The following is a 20,000-nucleotide window of genomic DNA, read 5'->3' on the forward strand; positions in this document are numbered from 1 at the left end:
CCTTCTCCAAGAACACAACTATGCGCCAAGCGAGTGTCATACCACTAGACCACATAGCTGCACGCATATTACTCTTTATCTGATGTTCTATCTTACTATTTTCATCCAAGAGAGTTCATTCTCAATACTTCTCTAGATACTTCATCAACTTCAGACACCAAAAATAACAGATACAGTAATACGACTTGGGTTTCCATCGTAGTTACACAAAATTATCCACAATTGCAACTGGGCGTGGGCTTCATTGAAGCCAGGGGCAAGATTGCCAAGTGGATATGATATTGCACAGAGGTCCCAGGTTCGAACCCAACTTTCAGTATCTTTAAAAAAAAATTTACTTGTGTAATAAGTTAAGCCCCATATTGGTGCCGCAAAGGGGAATTTTATTATTCATTAAATAACAAAAAATGATGCAGACCTAGTTATATCACTACTAATGTTTTATTAATTGAAATGGTTAGGTGTGCGTTTATAAGAAGATAAGAATGGCAGAGACTTATGAGTTGTAAGAAATCTAGCCTCGCCATCAAGGGTTTTAAATGAAAGTTGGACTGTTCCTCCAAAGTTTGGGAGAAGTTCGACAATAGTCTTTTATTATCATTTTAATATTTTTTTTGCATTAAAAAAAATATGAGAGATTTTTAAAATCAGTTTATTTTTAATCATTTTTTTTTCAGTCATAAACGGTATGTTAATTTCATCTATCATATAACTGTGCTTCCAATAACACCTAGTAATGTTCGTTGATGCTCTTAATCTTTTAAATTACATGACAGCATAGGCACCTTTTTTTCTAACTTTTTAACCCTTGTCCAAGAATCAAGGCATTTTACTATAACCTGGGCTGCCTTGGTCTTAGCCCAACTTCAGGCATTTTTTTTTTTCGATGTACTCATTTTTTTGATGAGAAGAATTTGTCTCAAATGTTCTCATTGGACTACAAAATATTTGTTGTTGTTGCTATTGTTGTTGTCGTTGTTTACCAATGATTTGTTCATGAGATTACCCACATTCACGGAAATAAAAAAAACATATCATGATATTGATTGCGCTTTGAGGTTTCGACGAAAGGCGCTATATAAATATGCTTATTATTATTATTATTATTATTATTATTATTATTATTATTATTACTATTATTATTATTATTATTATTATTATTTTTTATTATTATTATTTTTATTGAAGACATTCAAACGCGTGTCATTTAGATAAGACTACATGTATAGCCTCTGAAATAGTAAGGTAGGGGGCCTAAATTTCGTTACCATGTGACCTTGTTTTTGGTGTGCTTTGTTTAAAACCTTGCCGCTCGTTTTGTTTTCAATCTATCGACGTGCCATTTTTACCATCAAGTAGATAAATGATTTTTTTAAAATGTCATATAAATCAATATGTTCTGCCTTTCCATTTATTTTTGGCTCGGAGGTCCTGATAGCTCATTGGGTAGAGCACTCGCTTCACACAAGATTTTTTTCTGATCCCTCTCTCCATCCAGCAGTGATTGGGTTGCTGGGTCTGTTAGATCTGGTGGAAAGTACTTTGTGATAGGCTAATGTCCTATCCAAAGGATAGCAAGTCATTGCTATTGTTCCTTTCACATTATAGAAACCGGGATAAACTCCAGCTCCATGGGCTGATTGGCTCTAAAGGATTACTTTAGGCTCTGCAGATGTTGCTAAATTTAACCGGAAAATGTGTTTTAAAATGACGTCACCCCCTTCATTAGATGTGCACTTATGATAAACACTGTGTAGAAAGTGTGTTTTAGTCAGTTTTTTATTAGATTCGGGACTGAACTGCAAGGCATATGACATAGATCGAATAGAAAAGGTATGTGGAATAAAAGGAAACTTATTTTTCACAAATCAGAAGTTTCTAAATCTCAAAAACATCGACTTTTCCTAGAGGGTGTCGAAATTAGGGCCACGCCTTCAAATTTTCCAAATTGGCAGACGTTGAAGCGGATTTCGTGAAACGTAAATTTACGCCTGGAAAAAACAAAATTTTCCATCCGTCTTTTAATCAGAAAGTAGGTGAAACAAAAAGAAAATATATCGGCGTTTAAGATGACATCAATGATGTTTTTGTGTCTGAAAACATAAATTTAGATGAAAAACAGGTTTGAAAGCAGGCTCTCTTAGTGTCAACTTTAGGGCCAGTGTCGAAATTCAGGCCCTCTGCCTTAAAAGTTAGCCAAAAAAAACAAACCCAACACACACACACACACACACACACACACACACACACACACACATATATATATACATACATATATATATATATATATATATATATATATATATATATATATATATATATATATATATATATATATTATATATATGTATATCAGAAAGCAAACCAAACTCAATATATGCTGAAACCTCAAAGTGTTCAAGTCAAAAACCTAATTGATTCAATTGAATACCATAATGTTTTGTCTAAAAAAATGTTTATTGTTTCAAGTTAATTACCTAAACCAGATTTTGATTGATTGTTATGTAATTTGTTCGTTGGAATTTTGTTTGTATATTTTAATAAAACCAGATTATTCGCTATCAACTGCATCAATCTGGTATTGTATTCATGAAAACCATATGCTAAAAATTGAATTGAAATGTCTAGATTTTGAAATTTGAGTAAAAATTTAGGGGAATCATTATAGTATAGTTTTTTTTTAAAACCGCTATAGTCTCAATTCTTTTAATTATTATAATTATTGCTATTATTATGATTATGATTATTATTATTATTATTATTATTATTATTATTATTATTATTATTATTATTATTATTTATTCTTTATTTTCTTTTCTTCTTTTCTCTTCTTCTTCTTCTTCTTCTTCTTCTTCTTCTTCTTCTTCTTCTTCTTCTTCTTTTATTATTATTATTCTATTATTATTATTATATTATTATTATTATTATTATTATATTATTATTATTATTATTATTATTATTATTATTATTATTATTATTATTATTATTATTATTATTATTATTATTATTATTATTATTATTATTATTATTATTATTATTATTATTATTATTATATTATTATTATTATATTATTATTTATTATTATTATTATTATTATTATTATTATTATTTTTTTTATTATTATTATTATTATTATTATTATTATTATTATTATTATTATTATTATTATTATTATTATTATTATTATTATTATTATTATTATTATATTATTATTATTATTATTATTATTATTATTATTATTATTATTTATTATTATTATTATTATTATTTATTATTATTATTATTATTATTATTATTATTATTATGTTATTATTATTATTTTTTTTTTATTATTATTGTTATTATTATTATTTTATTATTATTATTATATATTATTATATTATTATTATTATTATTATTATTATTATTATTATATTATTATTATTATTATTATTATTATTATTATTATTATTATTATTATTATTATTATTATTATTATTATTATTTTTATTCAATTAATTAGTTTTAAAAAATTTAATAATTTTTTTTTTTGGACTGTACATTGAAATAATATCTGCATCTGACCTACCTTACATATACCAGATTAAGGCATTGGGTCACTCTTTTGTTTTGATGTATCGTTGCCTTTTAACCAGTTAACTGTCGTGCCTTGGAAAACTCGTATTTAAACATTTGGCCAGAAAACTTGCTCTTCAAAACTAGATTGATTTAACTTGGCAAAATCTCTAAAACTTGGGACGTTACACGATAGGACCAGTATTCCGGCCAAATATGTTTAAATACGAGTTTTTTCAAAGTATGCTAGTTAACGAGTTAAATATATAATTATTTGCTACTTACAAAACTGCTTAAACTGTGAAGAACTACACCATGTATATTAAAAGTTGACTTTATTTTCTGCTGACATTATCTAAAGCTGTTTTCTGCATTTTTAATTGTCTCACTGAGTTCTTTGTTGTTAAATATACTGACCCTCATTGAAAAATAAAATATACAAGACAAGCTTATTGTTCGCAAAATGATTTATCTATCTTCTATCTCAGCTGTTTAATTCTCCAGCCAATATACAACTTGCTGAAAACCACTGCATCTATTTTGTCATTCCACAAATCAGCCCCGTACAAGCGGATTTGATTTTACTCTTACTCGTCGTCATGTCTTTCCATTTTTACCATGTGTGACAATGGCAGCAATACTACTCTTGTTTCCTTTGAAGTTCAAGTGGCATCGCTGTTACTGCCGTATGCGACCCACTGCCTCAAAACGGTATCATGTCTAGATTATTTAAAGGGCGGGGGGGGGGGGGGGGGGGGGGGGGGGGGGGGGGAATTTGGATTTATAAACAAAAATATGACACTTTGGTAAAGTTTACTTGTTTTATTGAAGAACATTAGTAATATTTCTCAAAATTCGAAAAGTTTCAATTTCATATATATTTCTTATGTTTAATTTTAAATTAATTTTATGATTTCTAGTTCACCAGACATGTACTATTTTGCAGGTCTGATTACCCAAATGATTATGGGCCCATTGTTGTATTGGAAATACTCTCAAACGAACGCAGAATATTGTCCATTGCTACATACAATGTAAAATCAAGCCCATAATTGTGTTTGGTTTTCTGACCTTCAAAAAATGAACACCTAGAGTTCACCCAAATATAATCCTAAATTAAGACGGTGACTCACATAGTCTGTGTAAACGATTCGATGTGCAGTCAAAATCACAGGCATTGTTTCTTTGAAGTGACAAAAGTGAAACAAACAGCTGGCTTAAGTGGTTCTGTGACGTACCTCACAAAAGCATTCGCTAGCCTTTTGTCTCTGTAGTGCTTGCTTGCATGCCAAAAGTATTATACTTTTTCATCACATGTACTGTAAGCAAGGAGCATGGCAGACAACTGGATAGTGAATGCTTACACAACTTGCGGCATCAATCTAAGCTAGCATTTTGTCTCATTTTGTCCCATCGAAGGAACACACCACATATTATAATGGCTAATGGAGGAAATTATGATTGAAAGACAAATTTAGTTTCTCTGTTGAATAGTCAATACTGTTCATTGTTTGATGTCTGTCAATCTGAACAGACAGGGTTCGATCTCAATCTAACACGTTATCAGATCTTATCTGTTTTTATCAAAGGATCAAAATAATAGAGTTAAATATAGGACTTTGGTGTCAATGATCTAGTAGTTTATAATAATGAAATACATAATGGAAGGAGTTACAATTTGAAAGATGCTCAGTCTGGCTCTTGAAGGGTTAATATTGACTTCACAGAATCTATCGTTGGATTTTTCTTTGTGGAAAACAAATGGATGCAACAATTCTTTCATAGTGAACTACGTGAAAAACATCATCTTACGCTCTGAACATCTAATCTGCTTTTTATCTTTACACATTTCAAAACTCCACATGTGCTGCTTCTTTTGTAACAATTTTTTCAGTATGTTTTAAACTGTAAACATCTTTTTTTTCTTAGTTCTACAGGCGGCTACATTGTTATTTCGTTCCAGAGCAAATATGTTAATAATTGTAATCTCACATTGTGTTGATTATTCAGTGTTAAGTATTATCATTACTGTGTGAATAAAGCACCTGTAAGTAATTTAAATTTAATATGTTTTTTTTTCAGCACTTGAATGATTGAAGCTATCATAAAAATGAGAATTTTAATTTTTAAGAATCCCAAATAATGAAAAGGTAATCTGAAGTACATGGGAAAGTAAAACTGGCACATTGTGCAGCTATGTGGTATTGTGGTATGGCATTCGCCTTTGGACTGAAAGGTCCAGGGTTCGAGTCTTTCTCTGAGCAGTGCAGAGTCGAGTCCTTGGAAAAGGATCTTTACTCACAATCTCTCACTGTACTCAGATGTAAAATGAGTACCTGGTTGTCAACAATGTTGTCTCCGTCGGAAAAAGATTGTAATATCACCTAACATTCATCATGTCTTGTCCTACATGCATTAAGTGGATATTGCGCTATATAAATGCTTTAAAAAGAAGTCCTCTTCTTGATTTGTACTTTCTTCCAAAGTCACCAAGTTTTGATCCCTGGATTTGCATATACGGGTGAAAAAGTTCAATATGATATGATTATGTATTCAGACAAATTTTCCAGTTAGCGGGATTTAGTGTCTGATTGACAGATAATTTGATAATTTCTTATCGTTTGTTGACGGACAATTTTCACAAACCCCTATCATCTACTCCTTTTCATGTTTTCATTTAAAATAATAATTTAGGCGATGTCCAAATTGTCCACCTGAGTTGTTCTTGGATGTACGTGTGGGCGGTGGATGTGGATGGCCAGGTGTACCACCGAATCGGAGCCAAAGTGGACAAGCCCAATCAACTCAATCCTATCTGGCTACCTATAGACAATTTCTCACGGATCATCTTCACCAAAGTGTTTGCTGGTCCAGAGGAGTGGATGGTAAGAAGGATTATTTAGTTGTGACTTCCTTATTGTTTATGAAGCCAACCAAACAAAAGTTTATTTCAGGTAATGTAGCATTGAACAGTTGGTCCATTAGCTTTTTACCCTTTGACTAGGACATTTCTTACGTAAACTCTGGAAAAACCCATATTAAAAAATTTGGCCATAAAACTTGTCTTTCAAATATGGATCGATTTAAATGACCCTCATTTTGGCAAAAGCTCTCAAACCTGGTATTTGGCGAAGTTCCCAGGTTTGAGAGTTTTTGCCAAGATGAGGGTCCTTTAAATTGATTGATATTTGAGGGACGAATTTCATGGCCAAATTTTTAATAATGGGTTTTTCCAGAGTACGGCAGATTTGTCTATAGCATAGTAATTTCTGCCAGATCTAATATATAAGTAAGGTTTGCCTATCATTGCTTGTTGAATAGACTATACTGTGTGCATATTGCCTTTCCTTGAGCATTTCTATAGTGCAACATCCACGGAAAGTGCTTTACAAGGGTTCCCCAGCCAACAGCAACATGTAACATGTAGGACGAGACATGATGCTTGATAGACGATATTACAATATTTTTCTGACAGAGACAGTGCTGTTAACATCCAGGTATTAATTTAACACCTGAGTCCAGTGAGAGAATGTTTTTTGAATGAATTTTCTAAGGACTCAACTATGTACTACTCAGAGCCAAGGACCTTCAGATATGAAGGCGAGTGTCATACCACTAGACCATATAGCCGCACTTCTATATACGTCACAGCGTATGTTCTACCAATAACCTAAATAAACTCAAATCTTGTTCTCCTTCTTCAGGTTTGGGCCATAGATAACAGACGTATGATTTACACCAGAAAGGGAATACGGGATACACTGCCTATTGGCAAGGAATGGATACACATCACTGGTATGACATCCTGCCATCTCTCTGTAGACATAACATTAGGATGATCTGCATTGCATTAGATAGTTCTAAAGTTTTTAGAAAGTTTACGATGTTCCAGATAGATCTATTGTGTTCTACATAGTTTTCATATATTCTCAAAAGATATGTACTATTTTCTGGAAAGATCTTTATTTTAGAAAGACATGTTATGTCCATGGAAATTCAAGTATGTTATAGATAAAAAGTTATATAACGCATTGGAGAGTGTGCTATTTATTACTGAGCGAATGTGAGAAGATGTAAGCAAGAATTCATCATGTGAGAGAAGGATTGTTGTTTTTTTTGAAATCCTTAATCAGTATTGTGCATATTGTCTACATATTGTCGTTATTTGTTATATTTTTTGTAAGACTTTTGATGACCTCATAGTATTATTTTCTTGAATTATTCCCTGTTATCTTACCTATTCATCATATGTCCCTGACCAAAGATCTACATTTTAGAAAGACATGTTATGTCCTTGGAAGTTCTAGTATTATGACAATCTAATATAAAAATATATGTATTTTGTGTTTACTTGAAAAAGGCCAAAGGCCGAAACGTCGTTTGTTTTGTGTTGTTCATTCATGAGTCAGATTTACTCCCTTTTTCTTTATCTCCAAAGAGTGCCACAGGCCTTGCTCTAAATCATTATTAAAGTTAACTGTGTTGTTTAGCATTTTTCTCCTTTTTTTTTCTTCTGAAGAGCAGCTGTGACCTATAGGGAATGAGATTAGTGGAAGAGTAGCGTCCCTTGATTGGACGTCACCCATAGTCTGTGACGTCACCGGTGGAAAAGTTATTAGAGAGAGAACGTCATGTTGGTTGTGCGCATGCGTCTCTCGTCCTCGCGTCACAGACTATGGACCACGTCCAATCAAGGGACGCTACTCTTCCGTTAATCTCATTCCCTATACATGTCTCAAGCACAAATTTGACTCTTAATCTTAACCAAATTCTCCCTCCCCTTCCCCCCCCCCCCCCCCCCCCCCCCATTCAGGCATCCAGGCCACTGAGTTGACTTTGTCACGATCTGGCGTCTGGGCTCTGACCCCGACAGGTGAGCTTTATTATCGACTAAACGTCTCCAAAGACGACATCTGTGGGAGTCAGTGGAAGAAAGTTCCTGGCCTGTTTACCAAAATTTCAGGTAAATATTTTGTGAACGGTAAACATTGTTATACTTTTTGGGTCTTTATAATTTTTCTAAAAATTTCTCCACTTCATGTGTTTACAACTCTTGTTTTTTAAAAAAGTTTTTATCAGAAATCCTCAATTCCTCCCATTTTTATAGATAAGAGGATTGTTTCTAAAAGTGATCTATTTAAGAATGTATAGGATCAATTTTCTCAGCCTGTGTCTGTATCATGATATTTTCACTATAATTCTTTTAAAGAGGACGTATTTTTTAAAATTCATTTCCATTTATAATTGAAGAAAATCCTGCGTTTATTCTTAAAAATTTTATAATATCTTGACATCATAGTTAAGTTGGTCTGATATGAAAAATCTCTCTTTGTAATAGTAAAGTATATCTGATCTGCAATAACGTAGATTTTTCTTACTTTGCATTTACTCAGTTCAGTCGAAACAATCTCATTTCACTCTCTTCGCTTGGAGCTTACTCTCCTTACTTCAATGGTTGGAACGTTGTAAAATACTTCTCATTTCATCATTTGTGGTTGTAAACTATTTCAATTTCCGACACACATAATTCAAATTCTTAATTCAAATTTCATTTTGGGTTTCTTATTAATCTAAGACTGTGTATTGAGCGTCTGAGGAATAGCATCCAGAGGAATTTTCTTTTGCAAACTGCTGCAAAATTATACACATTTCAAAATTGATTAATACATACAGAGAGTGTTAAATTCTAAGATGATACGGTTTCTTCAGGTTCTTGGGTCAAGCTATGCACTTCTATCCACAAAATTTCAGCTGTTTAGACCAAGTGGACTAGTCAATTCATACCAGTATCTTCAACAACACGAATGCACTTACACAAATACACACACACACACACACAAACAAACAAACAAACAAACAAACAAACAAACTAGAGATATATTTAAGATAATATATTGATTATCATAAGTTTCAATATTTGCTCTACTTTTATGAATATGTAATGAATGGGTGGATAAATAGGTACATGATTAAACGAATGAATGAATTAATGAAAGAATGAATGAATTCACAAAAGAATGAATAAATAAATAATTGATTGAATGAATGAATGAATGAATGAATGAATGAATGAATGAATGAATGAATGAATGAGTACATAACTAAATGAAAAAATAAATGAATGCATGGATGAATGAGTAAATAATTATTTTTAAGTTGCCTCTCTGCAATATACAAATACTTCTTACATTTGTATGTAAATTGACAAAAGCTACCACCAACAGATTGACATTTTGTCTGTCTCCACAGCTTCAGCCGAAGATGACCTGTGGGGAGTGACCTTGGATGGTGAGTTGAGGCAGTGCAACACACAGCATGTCTGGAGAACAGAGAACGACAAGGAGTTCTTTTCCCAGGGGATGGCCATGGTCCGATCAATGTCCGTCAAGGAGGAACTGGAATGGGAACTTGTTTAGTCTGTTTATCGTTTATTTGATGTCATTGTTTATCGTTTATTTGATGTCATCCGATTGGATTACCGAAAAAAACGTTGCCGGCTTTTTGCGATTTGGATTTGATTGATTTTTTTTTTTTGTGACAAGAAACTTAACAAATTACTCCATTACAACCTTTGGATTAAACATACAACAATTGTGGACTACTAATATGAAGACTAGATGCCGAGAACAAGTCTTCAAATGACGAGGTGAAGTCCGTGAATCTTGCACGCTTTTTCAGATTATATGTCTGGTCATAAGTAGACTTGCAGGCTTTTTGAGGTCCAGTTGCTTGCACCCGTGATATTACTACTACTACATACTTGCTGAAAAGCTTCAGAATGAAATAATTCAAATAATGAAGTTGCTCCTTCTCACAGCTATTATCAGTCATGTTACCATATGTCATAATATTTCCTGATCTATAATATAAGATATTGAATCTGGAAGATGGTTTGAGTGTCAGGTGTTTTTCTCAAAATTAGTTATATGATGAATGACATATTTATTTGTTTTTCTGGTAATTCTTGGTTGGTGTATGGTCCTGGGTGTGTCAGTATCAATTCATGCTGATCACCTCTTTGGACTAAGGTGGATTGGTTCTTGGAAAACAGTGATATATATTTTGCATATTTTATTACAAGTAACATATGATTAGACCATCTTATAAGCGAAATAAATTTAAGATTTAAAGATTCAGTCTTTTTGCTCTTCAGCGAAAGGCATCATTGCTAATATATTCACATATGAATAAGTGATTTCAGACAAGGTAATAATAATAATATAATAATAATAATAATAATAATAATAATAATAATAATAATAATAATAATAATAATAATAATAATAATAATAATAATAATATTAATAATAATAATAATGATAATAATATATACTTTATTCATCCAAAAAATGAAAATTTGTTTACAGACGTGGCATGCATAAAAATGTATAAACACAAAGTTGAGAATCTATGGCGACAATGTATACATATATATATATATATATATATATATATATATATATATATATATATATATATATATATATATATATATATATATATATATATATATTATGCAAATGCACAAAAATGTAAAAATATACAACCAAGAACCAATAGCAACCCTTTATATATTAATTTGATATAATTTCGAACTTGTGTGTGTATATTTAAAAGTACAAGGATATATTGCTCTTGGATTTATATCTGATCTCCATTGATCTTTCCCACTCTTGCTACCTTTTTTTTGGGGAAGGTTTTTGTTAACTTGATATAAATCTTTTAACTATTTCTTTTATCTTCCTTTTCATTGACTTTGAAATAAATGATCTAAAAGTGTCCAAAGCACCTTAAAATCATTCCTAAAGATTAACAAACAATTAGAAATAATACAGCCAATGTACCGATCAGCTGTGTGATGCCAATACGCTTCAACAGTCATGTCGTCACTTCCCTCGTAATGATGCATGGTAACTTAGTAACTGGCTCTAAACTATCTGAACAATGGCGGACGTCCTTATGAATTATTTCTCCAACGAGCATAAAAGCATAACCAGAGGAAAAAAAGCATTATAAATCTGATCATGTTTTGACTTTTTACACATTCTGATCACAAGACATATGAAAATTTCTAGCCAGCATGAAGAATAAAAAGTACAGATTTTCTTTGTTTAGAACCACGATGGCCGCCGTTGCTGGGCGACGTGACATCAGACTATTGAATCCAATTGAAATCTCTTCAAGTTGTTCAACTGATCTAAGTAGTTGTTATTAATTATTATCAAGAAAAAAAAACAAAACCCAAGTAAACGACAAAAGTGCCTAGATCTCCTTGAATACAATGCAATGCCTTATTCACTTGGCCGTCTTGTACCACGTATTATATATTTATAATATGAAAGTGAAAAAAAAATGTGAGCCTGGTACTGGTGCATAATAAGAATATGAAAACGAAGTACTGGGTAATTGTTTGTTTTGTTTTGTTTTTGTTTTGTTTTGTATGTTTCTTTTTGCTTTCTCTCAAGAACTGTATAATTTTAAGAATAAATTATTGTTCGGTCAGTAGAAAGTAAACTTAAATCCTGCTATTAAAAGTTGAATCGGACTGCATTGCTTATTATATAACCTTTATGATGCTTTTCTCATTGCCCTGTCTTTCTGATTGCGTTATTTTATATGTTTAGCATTATGTTGTATACTATGAAATAGAACTTATAATCATCATTTTGACATCGTCATCGTCATCATCATCAATATCATCATCATCATCATCGTCATCATCATCATCATCATCATCATCATCATCATCATCATCATCATCATCATCATTATCATCATCATCAATATCATAATCATCATTTTCAACGATAATTCTATTTATAGGCTGTCATTGCCACCGCTATAACTTAAATAATTACTATTTACAATATAAATACTGTTTCATATATAATTTTTCATTTACCCACCTGCTGCAATATTTTAAAACTATAGAACAAATTATCACATAATATTATTTATGTAGGCTATATATTTACCATATATAAGTAACAAATGCATTTTACTCTGAAAGCAAAAATGACTGTCATTACTCTTTGATACGAGACTTTTCCATTGTTAGGATATCCAGGGTGTTCACTGATCTCCCATTGTGGGAAAGAGATCAATTGGTACATCTTCTATCCCCCTATACCTGTTTTCTCAGTTGCTTTCTGTCCAAGTCTTGGATGAGATTACTTGGTTTTGTCCATGGCTGAGAAGGAAACAGTCAAATGTATAGTGTAAATTTTGGGAGGTGATATTATTTTTCCCTTGTAAATCATCTCTCTGTTATGTACTGATCGTTATATTTTTGTTTTGAAAATATTTTGTCAACGTTTGAGTTTAATCCTCTTAGTGGGATCCTGTACTAGTGCTTGGATGAGACTTTTAGGTGACCTCAAACTAAGTACATTGTGCGGTGATATAGTGTGGTCTAGTGGTACGACACTCGGTTTCGGATCGGAGGGTCCTGGGTTTGAGCCTCGCTCGAAGCATAGTTGAGTCCTTGGAAAAGGCTCTTTACTTCATTTTCTCACCCTACTAGATGTCAAGTCTCGTTCTACATGTTACGTGTTGCTGTTGGCCAGGGACTCTTTGTAAAGTGCTTTGAGCACATTAAGTGGATATTGCGCTATATAAAAGCTTAGGTTTTTTTTGTTTTTTTTTTTACATTGATGATATGCCCTTGGAATCTACATCCGTTCCCCATTTGAACCAATTTCTCTTTGTATTACCTTTTCTTGGGTGCTTTAACTGTAATTCTAGAATGTTTTGACCAGCCCATTGTCCTCTTTTTACTAGTGCTGATATTCTTTTTTTTTTTTTGATGACCTAAATTTGTTGCAAGATCCGTTAAAACCCTTGAAAAACAAGAATAAACATCAGGGTGTTAAAAATAAAAAAAGAGAGACAAACAAAAAACGCCATCAATCTTCTAACGGTGCCAATGGTGCATAACAGTAACATTTTCAAAATCGACTTAAAAAATAAAACAGATTCAATCACAAACTTGCCTATTTGAATTTATAAAAGGTGGAAGGAACCAGCTATAAATATTTATCGTTCTCATTAAAAATAATATCAGAAATAACCAGTTTTATAAATTAACGACTGTCCTTAGCATACTTGAAAAAATATTGCTCCGAAGTCCTGAATGTCTGTATTTATGTGTATTCTGGCACCAAGCTTTTAACAGTAATTTTAACCGATTAACATTAATCAAATGAATTATACTTTTGTATTTCTGTAAGGAGTATTGATAAGTGGACTGTGGACTGATTGGTAGATGAGAGGAGAAGAGATAAAAATTCTGTCAATTTGGAAACCAACTGCAAAAAGGATAAATGAGAATTCCCACAAACAGCTGTATTTGTACAGATTCAAAGTTTCCCTTTGAGTTTGAGGCAAAGTTACCGATTTCTGTTGGGGTTTGCTGACCTCCCATAGTGAGCAGGGAGGAACTTACTTTGTCTTCTATCCTCCTATATCTGCCTTCCAACGTGCTTTCTGTCTTTGTCTTGGAATGAGATTACTTGGTTTGGTCCTGGCCCTGGCCGGATACCTTAGAGGAAGTCAAATGTATTTTTTGAGTTTTGGGAGATGACAATTTTTGTCTTGAAAATCATCTCTCTGTTTTGTTTTGTTTATATATTATATTTGATTTGTAAACATTTGAGTGTATTCCTCTTAATGGGTATCTGTGCTTGTGTCTGGATGAAACTTTTAGGTGACCTCAAACTAAGTACACTGATAGTGTGCTCTTGGAATCTTACTTTTTCTTGGGTGCTTTAATTGTAATTCTTGAACTTTTTACTATCCCATTTTCTTCCTTTTTACTGGTGCTGATATGTCGTTAATGTGTTGCAAGCAGCGTAAAACCCTTAAAATAAGAATAAGAAATTACCGATTTGAGGAAAATACTAATCTACAATTTAGTAGAGCAGGTAGGTTTGCGCATCTTTTTAGCAGGATCTCACAAACATTCTATCTCAAATGACCAAACGGTGAATAGTTAGATACCAGCACATCTAAAATTTAATGTGACAAAGCGGGTGGTTGGATGGGAGCATCACCCTTGAATCATATACCTATGATGTTCGCATGGGTGTACGATCCGATAGTGATGTTGTTTCTTCTTCTCTTTACTAGCCTATCCTTCTTCTTTGGTTTGTGATTGTATTTTTGACAGGGGATATTTTTTTTTTCTGTAAATCTTCTGCCTGTTTGTTCTTGGTTATTTATAATTTAGCTTATGATATCTTTAGGTTATGATTTTGATTTACATTTGTACTGTTTTTGTTAGATTGCTTGTTTTTTTCTTTCAGCGGTCTCTCATATAACCTCAATTGTGTTGGAAGAGACCTAAAGCAACAAACAAACAAAATGTGACAAAATTTTACGAAATCAAAATTTGACACACTATTTACGGGTCCATTGTTCTAATTTTTAATGGTGTGATTTTAAAGTTCTATCTTGGAAAAACGACATTGCTTCAATGCTCTGTTTTAGATTCAATTGAGATTTGAAACACTATTAAATATTTACTATACTAATTCCTACTTTTTCACATAAGATGGATTTCAATATAACGTTGACTACTGGCCCTGAAATGGCTGGAAAGAATCACAAATGTCATAAAACGGATAAAAACAAATTAAGCAACACCACAACTATGTTTTCATGTTCAATAACTTATTTTTGAACACCTTGAATTTTTATCCAATCTTTCACAGCTTTTGCTCAAACCACGTAGACTTTATACATTTCTATTGCATCATTATTTTCCATGCTATATGTCCTGCATGTTTTTCCGGCCTCCACTAAATCAATGCAATGATGTGATTTTAAACTTTTTTTACATTGTCATATTTTTGTAATGTCAACTATATAAAAAAAATTATTAATAAGATGATGATCGCCAAACCATATTTATCCACGGTATAACCTCTATCAGTATTTATTTTGTTGATTTGTTACTATATCACCAGTGTCTATCAATGTTGCATATTTGTTATTTATATTCTTTTAAGACCAAGCCCTTATATCTGGGTGGGGTTCCTGACCACCCATAATGGGCAGGGAGGTACGTACCGTGTCTTCTATCCCCTTATATTATCTGTTTTCCAATATGCTTTCTGTCCTGTCTTGGAATGAGATTACTTGGTTTTGTCGTGGCCCTGGTCAGATGCCCTTGCTGAGAGGGAAACAGTCAGATATATAAATAGTTTTGGGAGATGATATTTTTTTCCTTGTAAATCATCTCTCTGTTATGTCCGGTATTATGTTTTGGTTACATATTATATATAATTTGTAAACATTTGAGTGTATTCTTCTTAGTGGGGACTAGTGCTTGTGTCTGGATGAGGCTTTTAGGTGATCTCAAACTAAGTACTTTGATAGTGTGCTCTTGGAATCTACGTTTGTTTCCTGTTTGAACCAATTCCCCTTTGTCTTCCCTTTTCTTGAGTGCTTTAATTGTAATTCTACAACTTTTAACTATCCTTTTTTCTTCCTTTTTACTGGCGCTGATATGACCTAAATGTGTCGCAAGTGTCGTAAAATCCTTAAAAACAAAAAAGAAAAAACAAGCCCTTATATGATTTTTTCTTTATGAATTTAATCAATCATTTTTTCATCTCAACGTCAAGCCGATAGCGTGCATTCCCCTTTATTTTTAAAGAGTATAAATTTGAATTTGTTATTGTTTTTTTCTCTCTCATGAAATGTGGGATTCAAAAAGTTATGTCTGATAAAGTCCACGGTAGATGGCCTTTCCTTTAAATCCTTGAGTTGTTACTTTTATTTATCAATAATTTACATTCCTTTAACCCTCTCCTTACCAACCATAGGAAAATCGTCACATTCGTTACGATACAACCGTCAATTTTCACATTCTGATTTCTCTTGTACATCATAAAATGTAAAGAAAAGCTTTGATTACAGCTATAAATACTTAACACTGTGCTGTAGAGCTCATTTTGCTGAACAGCATTCTGTATAGAATGGACTTGTTACTTTTTTGTTTCATTAGGAAAATTCTATTTTGTGTTGGGTGGGAGTGAATTTTCAGGGAAACTTCTAAAAATAGCTGGTAAGGAGAGAGTTAATATAATATATTATAGAAACGTCATTATTTGCCAAACAACATATTATATCCTTATTCACTGTTTGTTATATGACTGAAAAAGGCATGGCTTTTGAAGAAAAAAATATGAGTTGTGTAATTTATTATACTTCATGAAACTATCAACTTGTATGGCATATTTTTACCAGTATGTTTTTCATAATTTTAAGATTTGATTATCTTGATGTAAATTCTAAATAGATAAGTATTACCACCTTATGTATAACAAATCTTACCCATTAATTAGTGATGCCAACTTGTGTTCCTTTAAGAGTATGAATTTGTGTAAAGTTGAAAAGTGCAAAGTGAGTAATGGGTTGGGTTGTTTATTTGCATTCTAGAAGCTTATAATATTAGCTGTAGAGGGACAGAAAGCTTATCTCTTCTTTCCCCGCTATAACGTCCACAGTATTTGTCTTCGTCTAATAAATTTAAGTTTACAAATCAATACTTATCTTTATCTTCCCCCCCTATATAAAATAATCAAATAAAAGACGAATTCATTCCCTGTATTTATTCTAAAAATGATTCATAAAGGGGGAATTTTCTTTGGGGTCTATTTTATTTCAAGGAAATAAATTAAATTTGGCTTATTTTCTTGGGGCGAGGCGACTTGCCGAAGGCCACATAGCGCAGTTGGGGGGGGGGGGGGGGGGGGGGGATCAATTTCTGTACCTCCTGGGTAGGAATCAAAGACTATACTCCTTAATGAAGCACTATTCACGCCACCCTAATTGCCCTCTTAGTGAAAACGATGCCGCTTTGTGGTCTAAAGATATGACAACCGCCTTTGGACTCGTAGGTCCCTGGTTTTAGTCGATCCAGCTTTCAGCAGCACAAATAAAGTTACGCCCTTGGAAAAAGCTGTTACTTACATTCTCTCACCACACTCGAGTCAAAATGAGTACCTGGCCTTTCACAGTGTCGTTTTTAAAGTAAATATTCTAATAACACCTTGCAGGTGTCATGTCTCGTTTTGCATTTTAGAGTTATGTTGGCTTGGGATGCTTTGTATAGCGCTGTGAAGTCATTTACTGTATATTTCGTTATATAAAAAGCTGAATTTCCAGTATATATTGATTGTTTTACGCATTAACCTCTATGCACGATCCAGTTACAATTATTTACCATTTGACTGGAGCTATTGTTCGTTGAGATCGCCTATGTTGAAATTAGTATATTGTAAATTTTATAATAATAATAATTATAATAATAATAGTGATAAATAATAATAATAATAATAATAATAATAATATAATAATAATAATAATAATAATAATAATAATAATAATAGTAATAATAATAATAATAATAATAATTATTATTATTATTATTATTATTATTATTATTATATTGTTATTATTATTATTATTATTATTCTTGTTGTTGTCGTCGTTGTTATTATTATTATCATCATCACTCTCATCATCATTATCATTATCATCATCACTAATAATGATGTAGTTGTTACGCGAGGATTTTCCCCAATGTTAATAAACGTGCCATAATTTCTGTTGTATTGAATTTCAGATGATATGATTTTCCTTACGATTTATACCCACATTGTGTATATTGTACATCGTCGACAAAGCAGAGTCATAATCATCGTAAAGGTAGTACCGTACCTCTGGGTGGGGAACCTGACCTCCCATAGTGGGCAGGGGGGTACATACTCTGTCTTCTATCCCCTTATATCTGTTATCCAACATGCTTTCTGTCTTTGTCTTGGAATGAGATTACTTGGTTTTGTCTTGACCCTGGCCGGAGTCCTAGCTGGGAGGGAAACAGTCAAATGCATAATTATTGTTTTGGGAGATGATATTTTTTTCATTGTAAATCATCTCTCTGTTATGTATTATATTTGTTATTTTGAATTTATAATGTAAGCATTTGAGTGTATTCCTCTTTGTTGGATTTTGTGCTTGTGTCGGGATGAGACTTATAGGTGATCTCAAACTAAGTACAATGGTGGTATGCTCTTGGAATTTACATCTGATTCCTATTTGTTCCCAGTTCCCCATTGTCTTACCTTTTCTTGGGTGCTTTAATTGTAATTCTAAAACGTTTTACTATTCCATTTTCTTCCTTTTTACTGGCGCTGATATAACCTAAACTCCCATAGTGGGCATGGGGATACATACTGTGTCTTCTATCCCCTTATATCTGTTTTCCAACATGCTTTCTGTCTTTTTCTTGGAATGAGATTACTTGGTTTTGTCCTGGCCCTGGCCGGGGTTCTAGCTGAGTCAAATGCATAGTTATTGTTTTGGGAGATGATTTTTTTCCTTGTTAATCATCTCTCTGTTATGTATTATTATATGTGTTATTTTGAATTTATAATGTAAGCATTTGAGTGCATTCCTCTTTGTTGGATCTTGTACTTGTGTCTTGGTGAGACTTATAGGTGATCTCAAACTAAGTACATTGATGGTATGCTCTTGGAATCTACATCTGATCCCTTTTTGTTCCCAATTCCCCTTTGTCTTACTCTCTCTTGGGTTCTTTAATTGTAATTCTAGAACTTTTGACTAGCCCATTTTCGTCCTTTTTACTGGCGCTGATATAACCTAAATTTGTTGCAAGCACCGTAAAACCCTTAAAAACAAACAAAAACAAACAAACATATAACCTAAATGTGTTGCAAGTGCCTAAAACCCTTAAAAACAAAACAAAACAGGAATGTTGTGTTACCTTTAATGAACTCTAATATCCTTCAAATTAGCTTATCTTGAATTGATATTAATATGATTTCTTTTTCATATTTACAAGACACATTTTTTGATGCCAGATTATCCTGTACAGGTCAATGTTTTATAATTAGTTACATGACACAAAATGATATCGTTCTTACGATTTTTCCTCTATGTAGTATCGTATGGCTGTCTACATCTCCATGTGCTGGTCCTTCATCCAGTCCATAACATTTAAGTCTCCAAATCCCGGTGTACCGGGAGGTCACATACCCCTGGGACGGAGGCATCGGGGCAATCCACTATCACGTGGTTCATTTCCTGGGGGTTTTTCCCCAATAAAAAGTAGTCATTATTCCACACCGGTTGATAGTTATACATATATTTATATTCTACTTATACCGAACAAAAACCATCACACAATGAAATGACTGATTTGATTTCACCTTGCAATTCATTCATCCATTTCCGTATTTCTACTTCCAACATTATTAATGCCTGGAGTACGCATTGAAATAAAATGAGTGCTGATTTTTGAATTTACTGATGTTTGTCTTTTCTTTTTAAATTTGATTTTCTTTTGTTTTAACTGTTTTGTGTCGGTGAGGTACGTAAAACTTAGTGAGGTTGTTTCTCGAACAAGCATGTCACTC

At 32.5% G+C, this 20,000-nt stretch overlaps 1 protein-coding gene across 7 annotated transcripts in view; it reads left to right on the forward strand.

Moving 5' to 3' along the window:
• Positions 1 to 10,100, forward strand: part of LOC144962452 (tectonin beta-propeller repeat-containing protein 2-like) — a 53,125-nt gene extending 43,025 nt beyond the window's left edge. For all 7 annotated transcript variants that reach the window (XM_078895407.1, XM_078895410.1, XM_078895404.1 and 4 more), the window contains exons 18-21: positions 6,250 to 6,440; positions 7,260 to 7,350; positions 8,369 to 8,518; positions 9,805 to 10,100. In XM_078895407.1, the coding sequence (XP_078751533.1) occupies positions 6,250 to 6,440; positions 7,260 to 7,350; positions 8,369 to 8,518; positions 9,805 to 9,971 (599 nt within the window). In that variant the 3' untranslated portion in view covers positions 9,972 to 10,100. The remainder of the gene's footprint in view (positions 1 to 6,249; positions 6,441 to 7,259; positions 7,351 to 8,368; positions 8,519 to 9,804) is intronic.
• The last annotated feature ends 9,900 nt before the right edge of the window (positions 10,101 to 20,000 follow it).

The sequence above is a fragment of the Berghia stephanieae genome, chromosome 1 (genome assembly GCF_034508935.2).
Source record: "Berghia stephanieae isolate SIO BIC M18660-M18661 chromosome 1, UCSD_Bste_1.3, whole genome shotgun sequence".
In the NCBI taxonomy this organism is placed as follows: domain Eukaryota; kingdom Metazoa; phylum Mollusca; class Gastropoda; order Nudibranchia; family Aeolidiidae; genus Berghia; species Berghia stephanieae.